This window comes from Microcaecilia unicolor, chromosome 4 (assembly GCF_901765095.1).
Source record: "Microcaecilia unicolor chromosome 4, aMicUni1.1, whole genome shotgun sequence".
Lineage (NCBI taxonomy): Eukaryota > Metazoa > Chordata > Amphibia > Gymnophiona > Siphonopidae > Microcaecilia > Microcaecilia unicolor.
The window spans coordinates 251616924-251633743 of NC_044034.1; the positions used below are offsets into that span (position 1 = coordinate 251616924).

General features: G+C 46.1%; 1 protein-coding gene across 4 annotated transcripts in view; it reads right to left on the minus strand.

Moving 5' to 3' along the window:
* Positions 1–16820, minus strand: part of REV1 (REV1 DNA directed polymerase) — a 339104-nt gene that overhangs the window by 193261 nt on the left and 129023 nt on the right. For all 4 annotated transcript variants that reach the window (XM_030201417.1, XM_030201416.1, XM_030201418.1 and 1 more), the window contains exon 7: positions 3171–3278. In XM_030201417.1, the coding sequence (XP_030057277.1) occupies positions 3171–3278 (108 nt within the window). The remainder of the gene's footprint in view (positions 1–3170; positions 3279–16820) is intronic.

The window sequence follows — 16820 nt, forward strand, 5'->3', positions numbered from 1 at the left end:
AGAGGCTCATTTTCAAAGTACATAGACTTTGTAAGTCTATGTGCTTTGATAATTAGCATCATACTGTTTCATGGTAAAGTTCAGGCGCTAATCATTTTCTGCAAAATGTATTACTTTCAAAGAGATAATAGTAGCTCAGAATCTAGCCAATTAGTATAGATGGGTAGATGATCCCAGCAGCAGACACACCTATTCATCAGATTAAATAAACCAAGATTGCTTGTAAATCTTGACCACTTCCTTATAATAAATACATTTTTATAGATTCTCTTGTTTGTTATATAAGTTATCTTGACTATATTGCAGATTCCATGGAAAAGGGATTTATATGCAATTGCACAGCACTGCTTACACTGTAGCAATTTAGAAAAGATTAGTGGTAGTAAAAGAAAATTTAAAGGTAAGTTTGTAGCAAAAAGCATTTCATCCAAGCTATCTCACAGCTCACGAAAACTTTCCTAAGGGAACTTGTGATGTCATTCACTTGTGTGACTGACTCATCCTGTTTGTCAGAGAAATATTTAATATTAATCATAAATTAGTAGATTACAGTTACCATCTTTAAAGAAAATACAGCCAATGGAAATCCTTCTGGAAAGCAAGCATACTTTCTACAAACTAAACAGTAGGCCTTTGCTTTGGGTGAAAATTTCCCGAGGGCTGTACATGGTGCTAGACTCACCAACTCCCTTCACTTGTTTGGTTCCCTAAAGGCCTCCAAGCATAAAATATACTAGCTCCTACTGCTCCCAATGGTCCATGGGATGGTGAGGACTTCTCCAACTCTGCTCCTGGCTCCCTAGCAACAAACAGGATCAAACATCTACACATTCTCTTTGTTGCATTAGATTCAAAAATTTGCTGCTAAAAGAGCTATACAGGAAGCCATCACAATGAGCCATGAGGTCCAGCTGGGGAAGGGCAGCAGTTTAAATACACATGACTTTGTGTAGGGAGAGAAGCTGCACTAGAGGTCACAGGGAAAAAGAAAAGGCAGGTGGGCTAGCATCAGAGTTCCAAGTGGGGGAGGTGTAGGGGTGGACTGAGCATTTAGGCAACTGGGCAGTGCCCAAGGGCCCAGAGGCTTCCCCCACCCCCAAGCCTCAGTGGACCCACCTTGAAGAGCCCTGGTGGACTAGTGGTTTCTGTGGGGGCAGAAAAGAACAACACTGTTTCCTGTTGCTGCTATTCTGCCCTGTACCTCCGTGTTTTAAAAATGGCTGCTAAGACTCCTTACAGCTGTCTTGTGAGACTGTTAAGACCTACGAGAATAATGCAGGAAATCTTGGCACCCATTTTGAAAATACGGAGCACCGGGCAGAATAGTGGTAGTGAGGCAGCCATGGCATAATTATATATATAAGAAATGATATTAAAAGCTTGAAGTTTGAATTCTAGCTTTTTACCTGGCAACTAAAGTGAAGGAATGTCATCTGGTTTAGGTTATTTACGTTTGCCGGGCTGGGTTAGAAAGGTCAGAGACAGGAATTTCTTTCACCCTGGTGAATGATGAAAGCTAGCTCAACAGCTGTATATTATTAGGCATACTGAATAGTTTTGTAAGCAGGCAGTTTGTTTAGGATTAAATAGAACAATGCTTAGAAGGAAATAGTTAGATTCTAAATAATCCTAGATATAAATAGATTAGAATTTAGAAGTTCTTGCTTATAAGAAATACTGATTCTGTGTAAATTAATAATTCTGTGTGGAATGTTTGTTCAACTCTCTGTCTGACGTTCTGAGTAGGGCTGCAGTGAAGAGGCCAACATGTGGTTTGACTTAGCCATAGTTCTGGCTGGTTCAATGTATAAGCTGATAGGTGAACGAGGTCAGGACTAGTCAGCTCTCTTCTCCTTGATTAATTATAGGTAAAAATGTAGAAATGGTCTTGAAAGTGATAACCTGATATGTATGCTATTAAGTAAGATTGACTTTTGACCCCTTTAATGAATGCCAGAGTTTAGTTAGTAGTTAGTACTAGGAATATGAGAAATCAATCATAATAACATGTAAGAGTTCTGGAGACCAAATGTCTGGCTTAAGGGGCCCCAGGTTAGAGGTCAGTTTGAGGAATACCAAACCTATGTAACTGATATTTCAAAAGAAATGATTGGTTGAGGCAAAGTGACCAATCTATTCCTTAACCAATTGGAGAGTAAGGGGGCTGGGCTAGGCTAGGCTGGATAGAACTGTATTTAAGTAGGAGCAGAAGCAGTTTACGTCAGAAGGAGCTCAGAAGAAAGAGAAGGACAGAAGGAACAGACAGAAGAAGGAGAAGACAGCATAAGAAGAGAAGCAGCTGAGACAAAGACACAGAGAGCTGAGAGAGAGAGAAGAGAGCTAGAACTGATGTCCTGCTTTGTTTGCTGGCAAATAAAGAAGATTACTCTCTCATACTGGTGTGTGCTGTCTGACTCCTGAAGCATCACAAATTCATGCATCCATTCCTGCAACAGTAGTGGGCAGGAAAGAGTGGGGTTCTTTCCTGTCCCCGAAGAAGCTACTTTACAACCAGGGCCCTTTAAGGTAGAACCGGGAAGGGTCCACTGAGGCTCAGGGGACTGTAGGGTACAGAAGGAGGAGGAGGGCGGCAGCTATGGCGGTAAAGGGGGCTGTACCGTGTGAGATGGGGACTGCGGGCAGCGGCTGGGGGGCCCAATGACCTTTACTGCCCCGAGGCCCAGGTTCACCCCTGGGGTGGTAGTTGCAAAATTGAAAATTTGAAGCTTTTGGGGAAAAAATGGAGATGGCACCAGAGATAAATGAAGAAAAGGAGAAAAACAGAGGGCAAGGAGGGATAGAGGTCTGACATCTAGAAGAGAAAATATTGAAGGTTTACGGAGAAAAGAGCTTGGGACCAATAGTGACTAGGAGCAACTGACAGGTTAATTCATCATCAGTTAGAGAGCTTATAGGTCTGAATAAAAATTTGTAGGGAACTGGAGTGGAGGAGTGGCCTAGTGGTTAGGGTGGTGAACTTTGGTCCTGGGGAACTGAGCTCAATTCCCACTTCAGGCACAGGCAGCTCCTTGTGACTCTGGGCAAGTCACTTAACCCTCCATTGCCCCATGTAAGCCGCATTGAGCCTGCCATGAGTGGGAAAGCGCGGGGTACAAATGTAACAATAAAAAATATCTTCCAACATTCAAAAACAGAAAAACAGTAGTTACCTTTAAGATCTGGCCTATTTCGAATACCCACAGATACAAAAAAGCAGTCCATATCCACGTGCATTATACAGTTCTGGCATCTAGTTGATCTCGAAGCAGACATATTACCTGAGATAATACAAATAAAGGACTCATAAACCTCTGGTACATTTTTACTGCTTCTGTAAATACTGTAAAATAAAGTGAAGATATTTACCTGCAGCAGGTATTCTCCAAGGACAGCAGGCATTATATTCTCACAAGTGGGTAATGTGGCTCTGTGTTGCCCGGTCTGCAGCTTATAACAAGCTTTAGAGAGTTTTGTGGAGCATGAGACATGCTCCATCGCGCATGCGCGAGTGCCTTCCTGCTCACCGCAAGGTAGCAGTTACCGCAGTTGAATACAACAGCATGAAAAAATAAAATAATAGGAGACAACTCCTAGGGGAGGTGGGAGGGATTGTGAGAATATAAGGCCTGCTGTCATCGGAGAATACCTGCTAAAGATAAACATCTTCGCTTTCTCCGAAGACAAGCAGGCCTATTTATTCTCACAAGTGGGGAATGCTTAGCATCCAGGCTCAACAAAAACAAGCATTGATCAATTGGGCCTGACAATGGCAAGGACATAACTCAGATTAACCTGAAAGTATATACAATCTGAATGAAAGTGCAGCCTGGAACAGAGTAAAACGGGCATAGAGGGGTGGAGTTGGATTCTAGACCTCAAACAGATTTTGCAACACTGTCTGCACGAACTGACTGTCATGTTGGGTATCCTGCACCAGGAAGTAATGAGATGTGAATGCGTGGACTGAAGACCACGTCTAAGCCTTGCAAATTTCTTCAATGGAGGCCGACTGCATGTGGACTACAGATACAGCCATGGCTCTGACATTGTGAGAATTGACATAACCCTCTTGAGTCAGCCTAGCATGGGCATAAATGAAAGAAATGCAATCTGTCAGCCAATTTAGAGATTGTGCATTTCCCCTTGGTGACCCCCATCTTGTTGGGATCAAAAGAAACAAAAAGTTGGGTGGACTACGTGTAGGGTCTTGTATAGGCCAATGTTCGCTTGCAATCCAATATGCACAAGGTGCTCTCACCAGGATGGGAATGAGGTTGGGGAAAGAATGTTGGCAAGACAATCGACTGATTCTGATGTAACTCAAGACACAACCTTAGGCAGGAGCTTAGGGTGCATGCGGAGGACTACTCTGTTGTTATGAAACTTAGTATAAGCTGCATCCACTACTAGAGCCTGAAGCTCACTGAATCTACGAGCTGAAGTAACAGCCACCAAGAAAATGACCTTCTAGGCCAAGTACTTCAGATAGCAGAGAGTCAATGGCTCGAAACAGGCTTTCATCAGCTGCGTGAGAACACTGAGGTCCCATGACACTAGTGGAGGTTTGAAAGGGGGCTTTGACAAAAGCAAACTTCTCATGAAGCGAACTAGAGGCTGTCCAGAAATGGGCTTACCCTCTACACATTGATAAGCACTAATTGCACTGAGGTGAACCCTTACAGAGTTGGTCTTGAGACTAGACTCAGAGAAGTATAGAAGGTATTCAAGCAGGGTCTGTGTAGGGCAGGACACAGGATCTAGGGCCTTGCCCTCACACCAGACGGCAAACCTTCTCCATTTGAAAGAATAACACCTTTTTGTGGAATCCCAGCAAGACCCGGGAGACACTCTCTGACAGACTCCAAGAAGCAAATTCTAAGTTCTCAACATCCAGGCTGTGAGGGCCAGAGACTGAAGGCTGGGATGCAGAAGAGATCCCTCGTTCTGCATGATGAGGGTCGGAAAACACTCCACAGTTCTTCGGACGATAAGGTGTAATCAAGATAATGGTCCCCTGGTCTTGCTGGTATTTCAGCTAAGTCTTCCCCACAAGAGAAATGGAAGGATACACATACAGAAGACCTGCCCCACAATGCAGGAAGAAAGCATCCGATGCTAGTCTGTTGTGAAGTCTGCGGTCTAGAACAGAACTGAGGTACTTTGTGATTCAGTTGACTGGCAAAGAGATCCACCGAGGGGGTGCCTCATACTCGGAAGATCTTGCGGACAACACCCATGTTGAGAGACCACTCGTGTGGTTGCATAACCTTGCTCAGACTGTCAGCTAGACTGTTTTTGCCCGCCAGATAAATGGCCTGCAGGAACATGCAGTGTTGGAGAGCCAAGTGCCATATCAGGATGGCCTCCAGACACAGAGGATGTGGTCCAGTGCCCCCCTGCTTGTTGGTGTAATACATTGCAACCTGGCTGTTTGAGTGAGCACAATTTGCTTGAACAGCCGATCTCTGAAAGCCTTTACAGTGTTCCAGATTGCCCAGAGCGCCAGAAGATTGATCTAAAGACCTGTTTCCTGGAGGGATCAGGCTCCTTGAATGTGAATCCCATCTACATAAGCTCCCCACCCTAGGAATGATGCATCAGTTGTCAGAACCGTTTGAGGCTGAGGAATTTGGAATGGTAGCACCCTGAGTCAAATTGGATCAAATGGTCCACCAGAGGAGAGAGAGTGAACAAGCTCTGGAGACACTCGGATGACATCTGCTAAATCTCCCCGTAGCCTGACACCACAGGGAGGCTAGGGTCCATTGAGCAGATCTCATGTGAAGGAGTGTCATGGGTGTCACATAAACTGTGGAAGCCATGTGGCCCATTAACCTCAACATCTGCCGAGCTGTGACCTGCTGCGAGGCTCGAACCTGAGAAGCCAGAGCAACTGCACTCGGTCCTGGGAGAAAGGTGCGAACCTGCTGTGTATCGAGCAGGGCTCCAATGAATTCCAATTGTTGAGCAGAGCGAAGATGGGACTTGGGGTAGTCCTCCACATGGACTCCTGAGCACCATCCTCAGACGTGCTCTTCAACAGCCAATCGTCAAGGTAAGGGAACATATGGATTCCCTAGTCTGCACAGCGACACTGCGACTACCGTTAGACATTTGGTAAATACCCTGGGAACTGAAAAGAGGCCAAAAGGCAACACGTGGTACTGGTAGTGATGTGTTCCCAGCTGAAATCGGAGATACTTCTGGTGGGAACAAAATATTGGGATATGAGTATATGGATCCTTCATGTCCAGGGAGCATAGACAATTGTTTTTCTGAATTATTGGTAGAAGGCTGCCAAGGGAAAACATCCTGAACTTTTCTTTGACCAGGAATTTGTTCAAGGCCCTTAGGTCTTGGATGGGACGCATTCCCCCCATCTTCTTCTGAATAAGGAAGTACCTGGAATAGAATCCCAGCCCTTCCTCCCCTGGTGGAACGGGCTCGACCGAATGGGTCTTTAGAAGAGCGGAGAGTTCCTCTGCAAGTGCCTGCTCATGCTTGCAGCTGAAGTAGTGAGCTCTTGGAGGGCAATCTGTAGGTTTCTGAAGTCAATTGAGGGCATATCCAAAGTGGACTATTTGACGAACCTACTGGGCGGAGGTTTTTATTGCATTTGTACAAGGGGCCACCTTATGTAGAAAAACTTCAGCCTCCCCCCAACCAGCAAGCTGTCCAGGATGGACACTTACAACATTGACTGGGGACCAAGAGGGGCCTTTGGTGCACACTATTGATGATAACGAGCTCGTAGGGGTTGAGCCTAAACAGGCTAGTGAGAAGTGGTGGCGTATCTACGTCTCTATAAGTAGTAGGCACCCCTCTTCAGCTTGCCAAACGACCTCCTGGCTGAGGAGGCTGATGCAGAAGGCACCCGGCAGGAGAAAGAAGAGATAGTACCCATGTGTTTCTTGATTTGGCCAGCGATTTCCTCAACCTTCTCTCCAAAAAAGTTCTCTCCCCGGCATGGGGCATTTGCCAACCTCTGCTGAACCAACTGTTCCAAGTCAGAAACACACAGCAATGAGAGTCTGCGCATTGCTATACTTTGAGCAAAGATCCTGGATGCCACATCAAACATGTCATAGCCCTGGCCACGAACTTACGACACGACTTCTGCTGCTTGGCCAACTGGTGTACCAACTCGACCTGTTCCACTGGGAGAAAGTCTGCCAAGTCCAACAGTTTACACACCGAGTCCCATAAGTACACGCTTGTAAAGAGCTGGTATGATTGGATATGGGACATGACCATTGAGACCTGGAACATCTTCCTCCCAAAAAAGTCCAAGGTCCTAGCTTCTCTGCCTGGGGGACACCAAGGCACAGTCTCTAGAACTGGCCCTTTTGAGAGCAGATTACAACACCATGGAATTGTGAGGCAACTGGGGCCTATCATAACCAGGTGTGTGGGATCAGATACAAGGTGTTGATCTTCTTAGGCAGGCAGGGACCAACAGAGGGGACTCCCAGTTCCTACTGAGGACTTCCTTGAGTACCTCGTGAAGAGAGACAGTCACAGACACCCAAGGAGGGGACTCATAGTCCAGGACCTTGAGCATCTTAGCCCTGAGCTCATCCTCCACTTCCAAACAAAATGGAATAGCCTCATCCATTTCCTTTAAAAAGAAGGGAACAAAAGGCTCTCCTCCGGAGACTTTCTTCTTTCAAGGGGAGGGTTCAGAGGGAGTGCCATACGATTCATCCTCCAAAAAGTTCCTTGGATCCTCCTCTGAATCCCATGAGCTTTTCTCATCTGTGTCAGACAGAAATTAATCATGGGAGGGCTGAGACCGAGCCTGCCTCAACGTAGAGAAGCCATGACCCTGAGAGGGGTATTGAGAAGTCAGCTCCCACCTCGACTCCAGCAAAGCTTCCTCTACCGATGTTGAGGGAGTAACTGCTTGTGTGGCAGTTGATGCCAATGCCGCACACAGCGCTGATGTCCAAGCCACAGGCTGAGGGTAAAGCAAGGCTGCAATTGGAGGTAGGGTAGGCGCAGGCACCCCCAATACCGATGCCCACCATTGCAAAAGTTCATCTAGCAGCTGAAGGAGCAAGGCCCAGATACACTCATCGAGGGCCGACACCAGGAAAGACTGGGGTGCCGGCTCAGACAGGCTGCAGAACTGATGGGGCTGAGACCTGAGTCGGGTCCTTGCTGCCTGGACACAGACGCATCAGTACCTTCTGGATAGAGGGGGAGTGATCCTCCCGGAGCCGATGCTTCTCAGGTGCAGAATCCCTCAACTCCCCGGAGCTCCCAGCACCATGTGTCGAGGATGACTGATACCGATTCTTCTTGGCCTTCGCCTGAAGCTTGGTGTCGAGACTCCTCGGTGATAACGAGGACGTCGAGTCCTCATGTCACCTCAGGGTCAGGTTGGACTTTGGTTAGTCCCGGGCACCCCGTCCAGCAATGGAGACCCACCCAATGCACTACTGCTCCCAGTGTCTATATGTGTCTCGAAGCAGCCATATGGACCGATGCTTACGATGCAGTCTTCGACGTCGCCGCCGCCGCCGCCGCCACTGACGTCAAGGACTCGGACCTGGTTCCAAAAATCCTCTCACTTTGGCAACCTGAGTCCTCTTCGTCATCCAAACACAAAGGACACAGTTGGCAGAGCTATGGTCAGGCCCTAAACACTGAAGACACCAAGAATGGGTGTCTTTGCCAGAGATCGTCCGATTGCAGAAGGACAGCATTTAAAGCCACTAGGTACTTTAGTGGACATGGAAGGAAAAACTTCCAAAGCCAAATCAAAGGACGCTGCGCGATGGTGCCTGAAAAAAGAGGCAAGGCACCATGAAAAAAGACCCAACCGGAGACTAGGCCTAAATGCAGTCTAAGTCACGGAAAAAGAAAAGAAACTTAAAAATTGGGAAAAAAGAAACTAAGAAAATACAGGAAAAAGGGACAAAAGCCCAACAAGGCACAGCGAAAAGTAAGACATGAAAAGGCACAAAAAGGTGGTTTTCTAAACCAGATGTGAGGAGAAACTACAGACACAGTCCTTTCCTGTGGTACTGCGGTAACTGTGCCCTCGTAGTGGGTGGGAAGGCACTTGCGCATGCATGGTGGAGTGTGTCTCATGCTCCACAAAGCTCTCTATAGCTTCTTATAAGCTCTAGAATGGGTAATGCGATACCACGTTACTCTCTTATGAAAATAAATAGGCTTGCCTGTCCTTTGAGAAAAACATTTAACACTGCTTCATTCAAAAGAAAATTGACTAAAAAAAAAAAAAAAAAAAAGAGATGTTTGATAGTATTTCCTTTACACAAAGAATATGCCAAATTTACGTTCTTTTGCATTTAAAGGGCAATTTTCAAAGTCATTTCAAATATATAAAACAGGATTTTATGTGCAGAAATTATGAAAGCTGCCTGTAACATATGATGAGCATACATATGACCTGTGGCTAACAAATGCAAAAATATATGCATGTATCAGAAAAAGGCTCCTGGAGTTCAGGTTTGGGTAAGTAGTGTATTTAGGAACACACTTTTAGATTTCTGAAAGGTTATGTGTGAAAATCTTCAGGGAAAGTATGTGCACAAATAGCAGATGCAGTTGTGCACATATTTTCCAGTCAGTTTTCATAGCAAAATGTATCACTTACAAAAACGGATATAAAGTCTCTGGGTAGAGTACCCATAGACTTTAAACATGCATGTATTGTTTGAAAGTTGTTCCCTAAAAATAACTGATGGCAACTAGAATAATACTGCAAAAAAGTTTCTTCTACACATAAGAAAAAGAGTTTGTATTTTCTAACTAGGAGATAAAATCAGGATACATGGGATGTGAACAGCTCACAAGAGAAATATTCTCTTCTATGAAATCCAGTATTTAGCACAAGGCCATAAAAATGTTTCTAAATTTACCAGCTTTACTAGATTATTTTCTATTTGCACTACAGAATATCAGATTCTAGTTTATAGTCTGTCCTCCATTGAAAAGACATACCATGGCACTGAACTTCAGATGTCTGTGTCTAAAAAAATAGCCTCACAAATCTGCAACAATTGCAAGTAAATGCACTCAAGTAGAAGTAGCTGTAAATTTATGCGCATAAATCTCTGCATACCCTCCTCCCATTCCCACATCTACACTCAGGTCAGAGAAAAATACACAAACATTTTCCAGGGTAATTTTATGAAAACTCTTTTCTGCAGTTAGAACAGTGTTTACTTGTGGGGGAAAAAAGTCTATACAATTACCCCAATGTGGTCAATTCACATCTAGTCTCCAGAGAGTAAATAAACCAGGAAAATTCATGCTATGCCAATTACTAGGCTTTTTTGTTTAAATTTCCTTTTTGAATATGATTACATACAAATAGTCAACTTTCAAAAGGAATTTACCTAGTTAGCTATTTATAGACATAAATTGGCTCTCTGAAAATTGCCCTTGCTCAATATGACTGAAAGTATGCACAACAGTGAGGTTAATAGTGCCCATACTCTCACAATCATGAAAGCGGCAAGGGCTCTTCAGCTTGGAGAAAAGGTGACTGAGGGGAGATATGATAGAGGTCTATAAAATAATGAGTGGAACAGGTAGATGTGAAGCGTCTGTTTACACTTTCCAAAAATACTAGGACTAGGGGGCATGTGATGAAGATACAAAGTAGTAAACTTAAAACAAATCGGAGAAAACTTTTCTCCACTCAATGTGTAATTAAACTCTAGAATTCATTGCCAGAGAATATGGTAAAGGCAGTTAGTTTAGTAGAGTTTAAAAAAGGTTTGGACAGCTTCCTAAAGGAAAAGTCCATAGACCATTATTAAATTGGACTTGGGGAAAATCCACTATTTCTGGGATAAGCAGTATAAAATGTTTTGTACTTCTTTGGGATGTTGTCAGGTATTTGTGACCTAGACTGGCCATTGTTGGAAACAGGATGCTGGGCTTGATGGACCTTTGGTCTGTCCCAGTATGGCAATACTTATTGTCTAATTATATTTTATTGTAAACTGCTCTGACAGGATCCCTCTAGAGCAGTATATCAAGTACTAATAAACTTGAAACTCAATGTTTAAATTATTCCTTACTGGTCTGGACTATATATATATATATATATATATATATATATATATATATATATATATATATATATATATCCATCCTATATAATAATTCTCACCTCCAACGTTCTATTGGTCTTGCTGCCTGTGTTCCGTGACTTCTTCGGAGTAGGTCTGCTAGGCTCCATAGCACAGGCTGAAGTCACCGTACCCATTATGAGGTCCACATCAGAATCCGTGAAAAAAAACATGCATGCTTCACAGCTGATCCACCCCCCCCCCCCCAAACTGGCACGCGCATATTATCCCGTCAAACTCATACCTGGGATCGCACACTACCAGCCCCGCAGCTTTCCTTCTTCAGTGCCCTGTCCCCTCTGACACAACTTCTCTTCCTCAGAAGTTCCTGCCTGCCATGCCGAAAACAGGAAGTCGCCTCAGAGGAGAGCACTGCGTTCTGGACGCTGGAGAATTGATAAAGTTGCATCAGAGAAGGGCGGAATTCCCTGGAGAGTGTACAAGCCTCTCAACTACCTACCCACTGTCTGTCTTACCCAGGTTCCTCCGATGTCTAAGTACCGCCCCCCCCCCCCGACCTTCTCTCGGCAATACAGCGTTACAGAGGGTGTCTGGAAGGAGAAGCGAGACACGTGCGCCCAATGGGAAAGAGCAGGGCGGGCGGCAGCAGCCAGGCCGCAGCGATCAGGAGCCGCACCCGCCGGCAGCTCATCAGGCGCCCGTAGCGCAGCAGGAAGAACACTCGGAGGGAGAAAGGGACCCTGAAACTCGGAGGGAGGAAAGGAGGGAGGGACCCTGAAACTCGGAGGGAGGGAGGGAGGGATGACCCTGGAACTCGAAGGGAGGGAGGGAGGGGGGGGATGATCCTGGAACTCGGAGGGATGGAGGGAGGGTTTTTGGCAACAAATATCACTTTTTTTTGGCTTTACTCCTTGGTATAATTTTGGTCTCTTGTATGTCACCTCTCAAAAGAGATATAGCAAAACTAGGCGAGACATACAGAAGGGCAACAAAAATACAGTAATAAAAGGAATGGAACAGTACCTTTAGGAAGAAAGGTTTAACAGGATAGGACTAGCATGAGAAAAAACATGAACCGGCTGATATTCAAAGTGATTTAGCCAGCCATTGACTGGTTAAATCTCTTGGTCGGGGCTTGCTGCTAATTTTCTGCAGCATTTCACAGCTAAGTGATATTGAAATTCATGGTTACTGTCTAACTCAAAGTCAGCTATATTGGGGGTGTTTCGGGGGTGGAGTCATCACTTGGCTGCTTAAGCACCGATATTCAACCCTTAAGCAGCCAGGTTTAGCACATAAATGGGACCGCACAAAAGTCTGTCCTATTTTTATGCGCTAACCCATGGCTGCTTAAGGGCTAAATATCGACCTGAGCGGCTATGTGTTAGCGAGCTCAAAAATAGCTGGATATTCAAAGCCTCCATTGTATGCAAATAGGTTTCATACATATTCAATGTGGAAATCCTGAAAACCTGACCTGGCGAGGGCTGAGGTTAGCCACATCTGGTTTAGAGCTTAACATAGGCTCGCTAAAACTCACTCGTTGCATTCTTGTGTAGTCACTTTATCTGCAGCATACAAACTAATGAGCTGGAAGAAGGGTACAGGCCTTGCTTACTCTTGAGACAGTTGAAAGGAGGGTATTTAAGTGAGCATGGGCAGTTTGTGGTGTGGTGGGGCAGATAGTGGGGTGGAAGTTTAGAGGAGGCAGTTTGCTGTTTGGGGGCAGTTATGGAGGGTAGTGTAGAGCACAGGGGCAATTAGTGATGTAGAAGTTATGAAGAGTAGTGTAGGGGGCACAGATGGGAGGAGGCTGCGTGTAGGACAGTGGAGCAGTTTCATGGGGAAGTTTAGAGGGAGCAGTTTGTGGGGTGTTGAAGTAGTTGCAAAGGAGAGAGAGTGCAATCTGGGATATTGCGACAGCTATGGATGGTAATTTGGAGTAAGGCAGGTAGAGGCAGTTTATGGGGTGGGGGCAGTTATGGGAGAGAAGAGGAGAGGTAGTTTAAAAAAAGGAGGGAACCCTTAAATGCTATTTCACTTCATATAAACTTCTATGCTGCAGAAGCTGGAAATGCTTTTCCCATAGAAATGCATCAAGCCATTTATTTTGGGGACCCATTTCCAAAACCTTTTCACCATTTCTCCCATGTCAAGTTTCATCCCATCCTGTTTAATTTTTGGAGAGTCATTTTGCCCCCAATAGACAATTCTCAATCCCTTTTGTGTAATTCTTTGCAATTTCCATCGGGTAAGAAAAATAAAATGGGGGAAATGGGTAAAAACCCAGAATGTCAACCAACAAGAAACAACTATGCTTTTAATCAGATCAGACCATGCATGTGTGTTTTGTTGACGCAAATGGATTTATCAGCAGCTTTTGATATAGTCAATCATAATTTGCTATTATAGAAGTTACTACTACTACTATTTAACATTTCTAGAGCGCTACTTGGGTTACACAGTGCTGTACAAATTAACAAAGAAGGACGGTCCCTGCTCAAAGGAGCTTACAATCTAAAGAACAAAATGTCAAGTTGGGGCAGTCTGGATTTCCTGAGTAGAGGTGTAGTGGTTAGGTGCCGAAGGCGACATTGAAGAGGTGGGCTTTAAGCAGTGATTTGAAGATGGGCAGGGAGGGGGCCTGGCGTATGGGCTCGGGGAGTTTGTTCCACGCATGGGGTGAGGCGAGGCAGAAAGGGCGGAGCCTGGAGTTGGCGGTGGTGGAGAAGGGTACTGAAAGGAGGGATTTGTCTTGAAAGCGGAGGTTACGGGTAGGAACGTAAGGGGAGATGAGGGTTGAGAGGTAAGGAGGGGCTGCAGATCGAGTGCATTTGTAGGTTAGTAGCAGAAGCTTGAACTGAATGTGGTACCTGATCGGAAGCCAATGAAGTGACTTGAGGAGAGGGGTGATATGAGTGTATCGGTTCAGGTGGAAGATAAGATGTGCAGCAGAGTTCTGAATGGACTGAAGGGGGGATAGGTGGCTAAGTGGGAGACCAGTGAGGAGTAGGTTACAGTAGTCAAGGCGAGAGGTAATGAGAGAGTGGATGAGAGATCGGGTGGTGTGCCCAGAGAGGAAAGGGCGAATTTTGCTAATGTTATAGAGGAAGAAGCGACAGGTCTTGGCTATCTGCTGGATATGCGCAGAGAAGGAGAGGGAGGAGTCGAAGATGACACCGAGGTTGTGGGCAGATGAGACGGGGACGATGAGGGTGTTATCAACCGAGATAAAGAGTGGAGGTAGAGGAGAAGTGGGTTTGGGTGGGAAGACAAGAAGTTCAGTCTTGGCCATGTTCAGTTTCAGGTGGTGGTTGGACATCCAGGCAGCAATGTCGGATAAGCAGGCCGATACTTTAGAGAGTAGAACTGAGTGGAGGAGTGGCCTAGTGGTTAGGGTGGGGAACTGAGGAACTGAGCTCGATTCCCACTTCAGGCACAGGCAGCGCCTTGTGACTCTGGGCAAGTCACTTAACCCTCCATTGCCCCAGGTACAAATAAGTACCTTGTGAGAATCAGAGAAGCCACAGAGCCCAGAATGCAGGGGGGAAGAGAGAAAAGCCAGAGTGGAAAAACTACAGATCCCAGAATGCATTGCGGGAGGGGAGGAGGCAGGAGCGTAGAGAACACAGATTTCAGACTGCCTGGAAGAATAGGAGAGAGGAGGACAAACGAGTACCTGAGCCACAGGAGAGGAAAAGAGAGGGGGCTGATTGGGAGATGGAATCAGCTGAGGAGAGGGTGGAACACCTGAGGGAGGGGGTGGAGAATGAGGGGATGGAATGGGAGGAGTTACATAAGTACATAAGTACATAAGTAGTGCCATACTGGGAAAGACCAAAGGTCCATCTAGCCCAGCATCCTGTCACCGACAGTGGCCAATCCAAGTCAAGGGCACCTGGCACGCTCCCCAAACGTAAAAACATTCCAGACAAGTTATACCTAAAAATGCGGAATTTTTCCAAGTCCATTTAATAGCGGTCTATGGACTTGTCCTTTAGGAATCTATCTAACCTCTTTTTAAACTCCGTCAAGCTAACCGCCCGTACCACGTTCTCCGGCAACGAATTCCAGAGTCTAATTACACGTTGGGTGAAGAAAAATTTTCTCCGATTCGTTTTAAATTTACCACACTGTAGCTTCAACTCATGCCCTCTAGTCCTAGTATTTTTGGATAGCAGGTAGGAGGAGAAGGTATGGAAGAGGAAATGGAGGTGGGAGAGGAAGTGGCTGGAGGAGAAGAGTGACTTCTAGAGGAGCCAAAAAGTATCAAGAAAAGAATAATAGTCAGGAGAGATCCGGCGGGTGGATGTCAAGAGGTAAAGTGTTGACAAATGAGGGTGGTGGATCTTTAAAGCCTGACTAAGCCGGGCTGTGTTAAAAGCCTAGCTAAGCTGAACTGTTGGAGGCCTTGCTGAAGAGGGCGGTGTTTGAAAGCGGGGCTAGCTGAACTTTGGAGAGAAAGCCTGGCTAAGCTGGGCTGTGTTTAAAGCCTGGCTAAGTTGAACTGTTTTGAGGTCTTGCTGAAGAAGGCGGTGGGGGAAGGCCTGGCTGGCCGAACTGTGTGGAAGCCTGACTAGCAGAACTGTGTTTAAAGCCTGACTAGCCGAACTTTGTTGGAAAGCCTGGCTAGTTGAACTGTGTTTGAATCCCGGCTAGCAGAACTGTGTTTAAAGCCTGACTAGCTGAACTTTGTTTAAAAGACTGGCAAGCTGAACTGTGTTGCCCCGCCTTGCTAGCGGAACTGTGTGGCAGTGAGAGCGAACTGCACGGACGAGTGTGGAGTCGGAAGCAGACAGCACGGATAAGGGAGAGAGACAATTACACGGCCGAGAGGAGCGGCTGACATATGGTGGCAGTGGTGGGATTACAGTGAACCTTCATGTGGAGGAGGAGAGGCCTCTGGAAGGCCGAGGGAGTTCCAGACCTGACCCGTCAAGTAACCAGAGCGAGGTGGTGGTGTCCGGGAGATTCTTGAAGCCGGTCGAGGGGGCCAACGCTGACAAAGGCGCATTACTCGCCTACCCAGGTAAAGGGTACCTAGGGAGGAGGCGAGGGAGGATATAATAAACGGGGAGGCACAGTGCCTGTGAACTATAAAAAGATTTTTGTGAAAGTCCGCACTTGGGTGGCTGTTTTTTTTGTTTCCCCGCAGATACCGTGGAGCCGGTGGACAAGATGGATCCCAAAGAACTGTTTGCGTTTATGACACACCAATTTCAGAAGCAGCAGGAAATGGCTCATCAACTTTTGCAGGAGTCGTTAGCTGCTTCCCGAGCCCAGCAACAGCCACTTTTGGATTTATTTCAAGAATTGCTGCGTAGTGGAGGCGGACTGCAGGGAGCAGGATTGAACTTGAGGCCCATCCGTGTGGAGGAAGGAGCGGGGACTGCTGTTCTTCCTGGGGTAAACTGGCTGCCTTGGGGTAAGCTAACTGACTCAGACAATATTGAGGATTACTTGGGAGCGTTCGAAAGGGTGGCTACGGCAGCCGGCTGGCCCCAAGAGCAATGGACCATTCGGTTGGCACCCGCCCTATCTGGAAGGGCTCTGGCTGCTTTTCGGGCTCTCCCTACCCCGGAAATAGCTGATTATGCGAAACTGAAAGAAGCTATTCTGGATAGGTATGGGCTAAATCGTCAGACTTATAGGAGACGATTTCGGGAGTGGAGGTGGACAGAGGGGGAGACACCTAGAGCACTGCTGCAAAAACTTTTAGATTTAGCAGGCAAGTGGCTGGAACCAGAG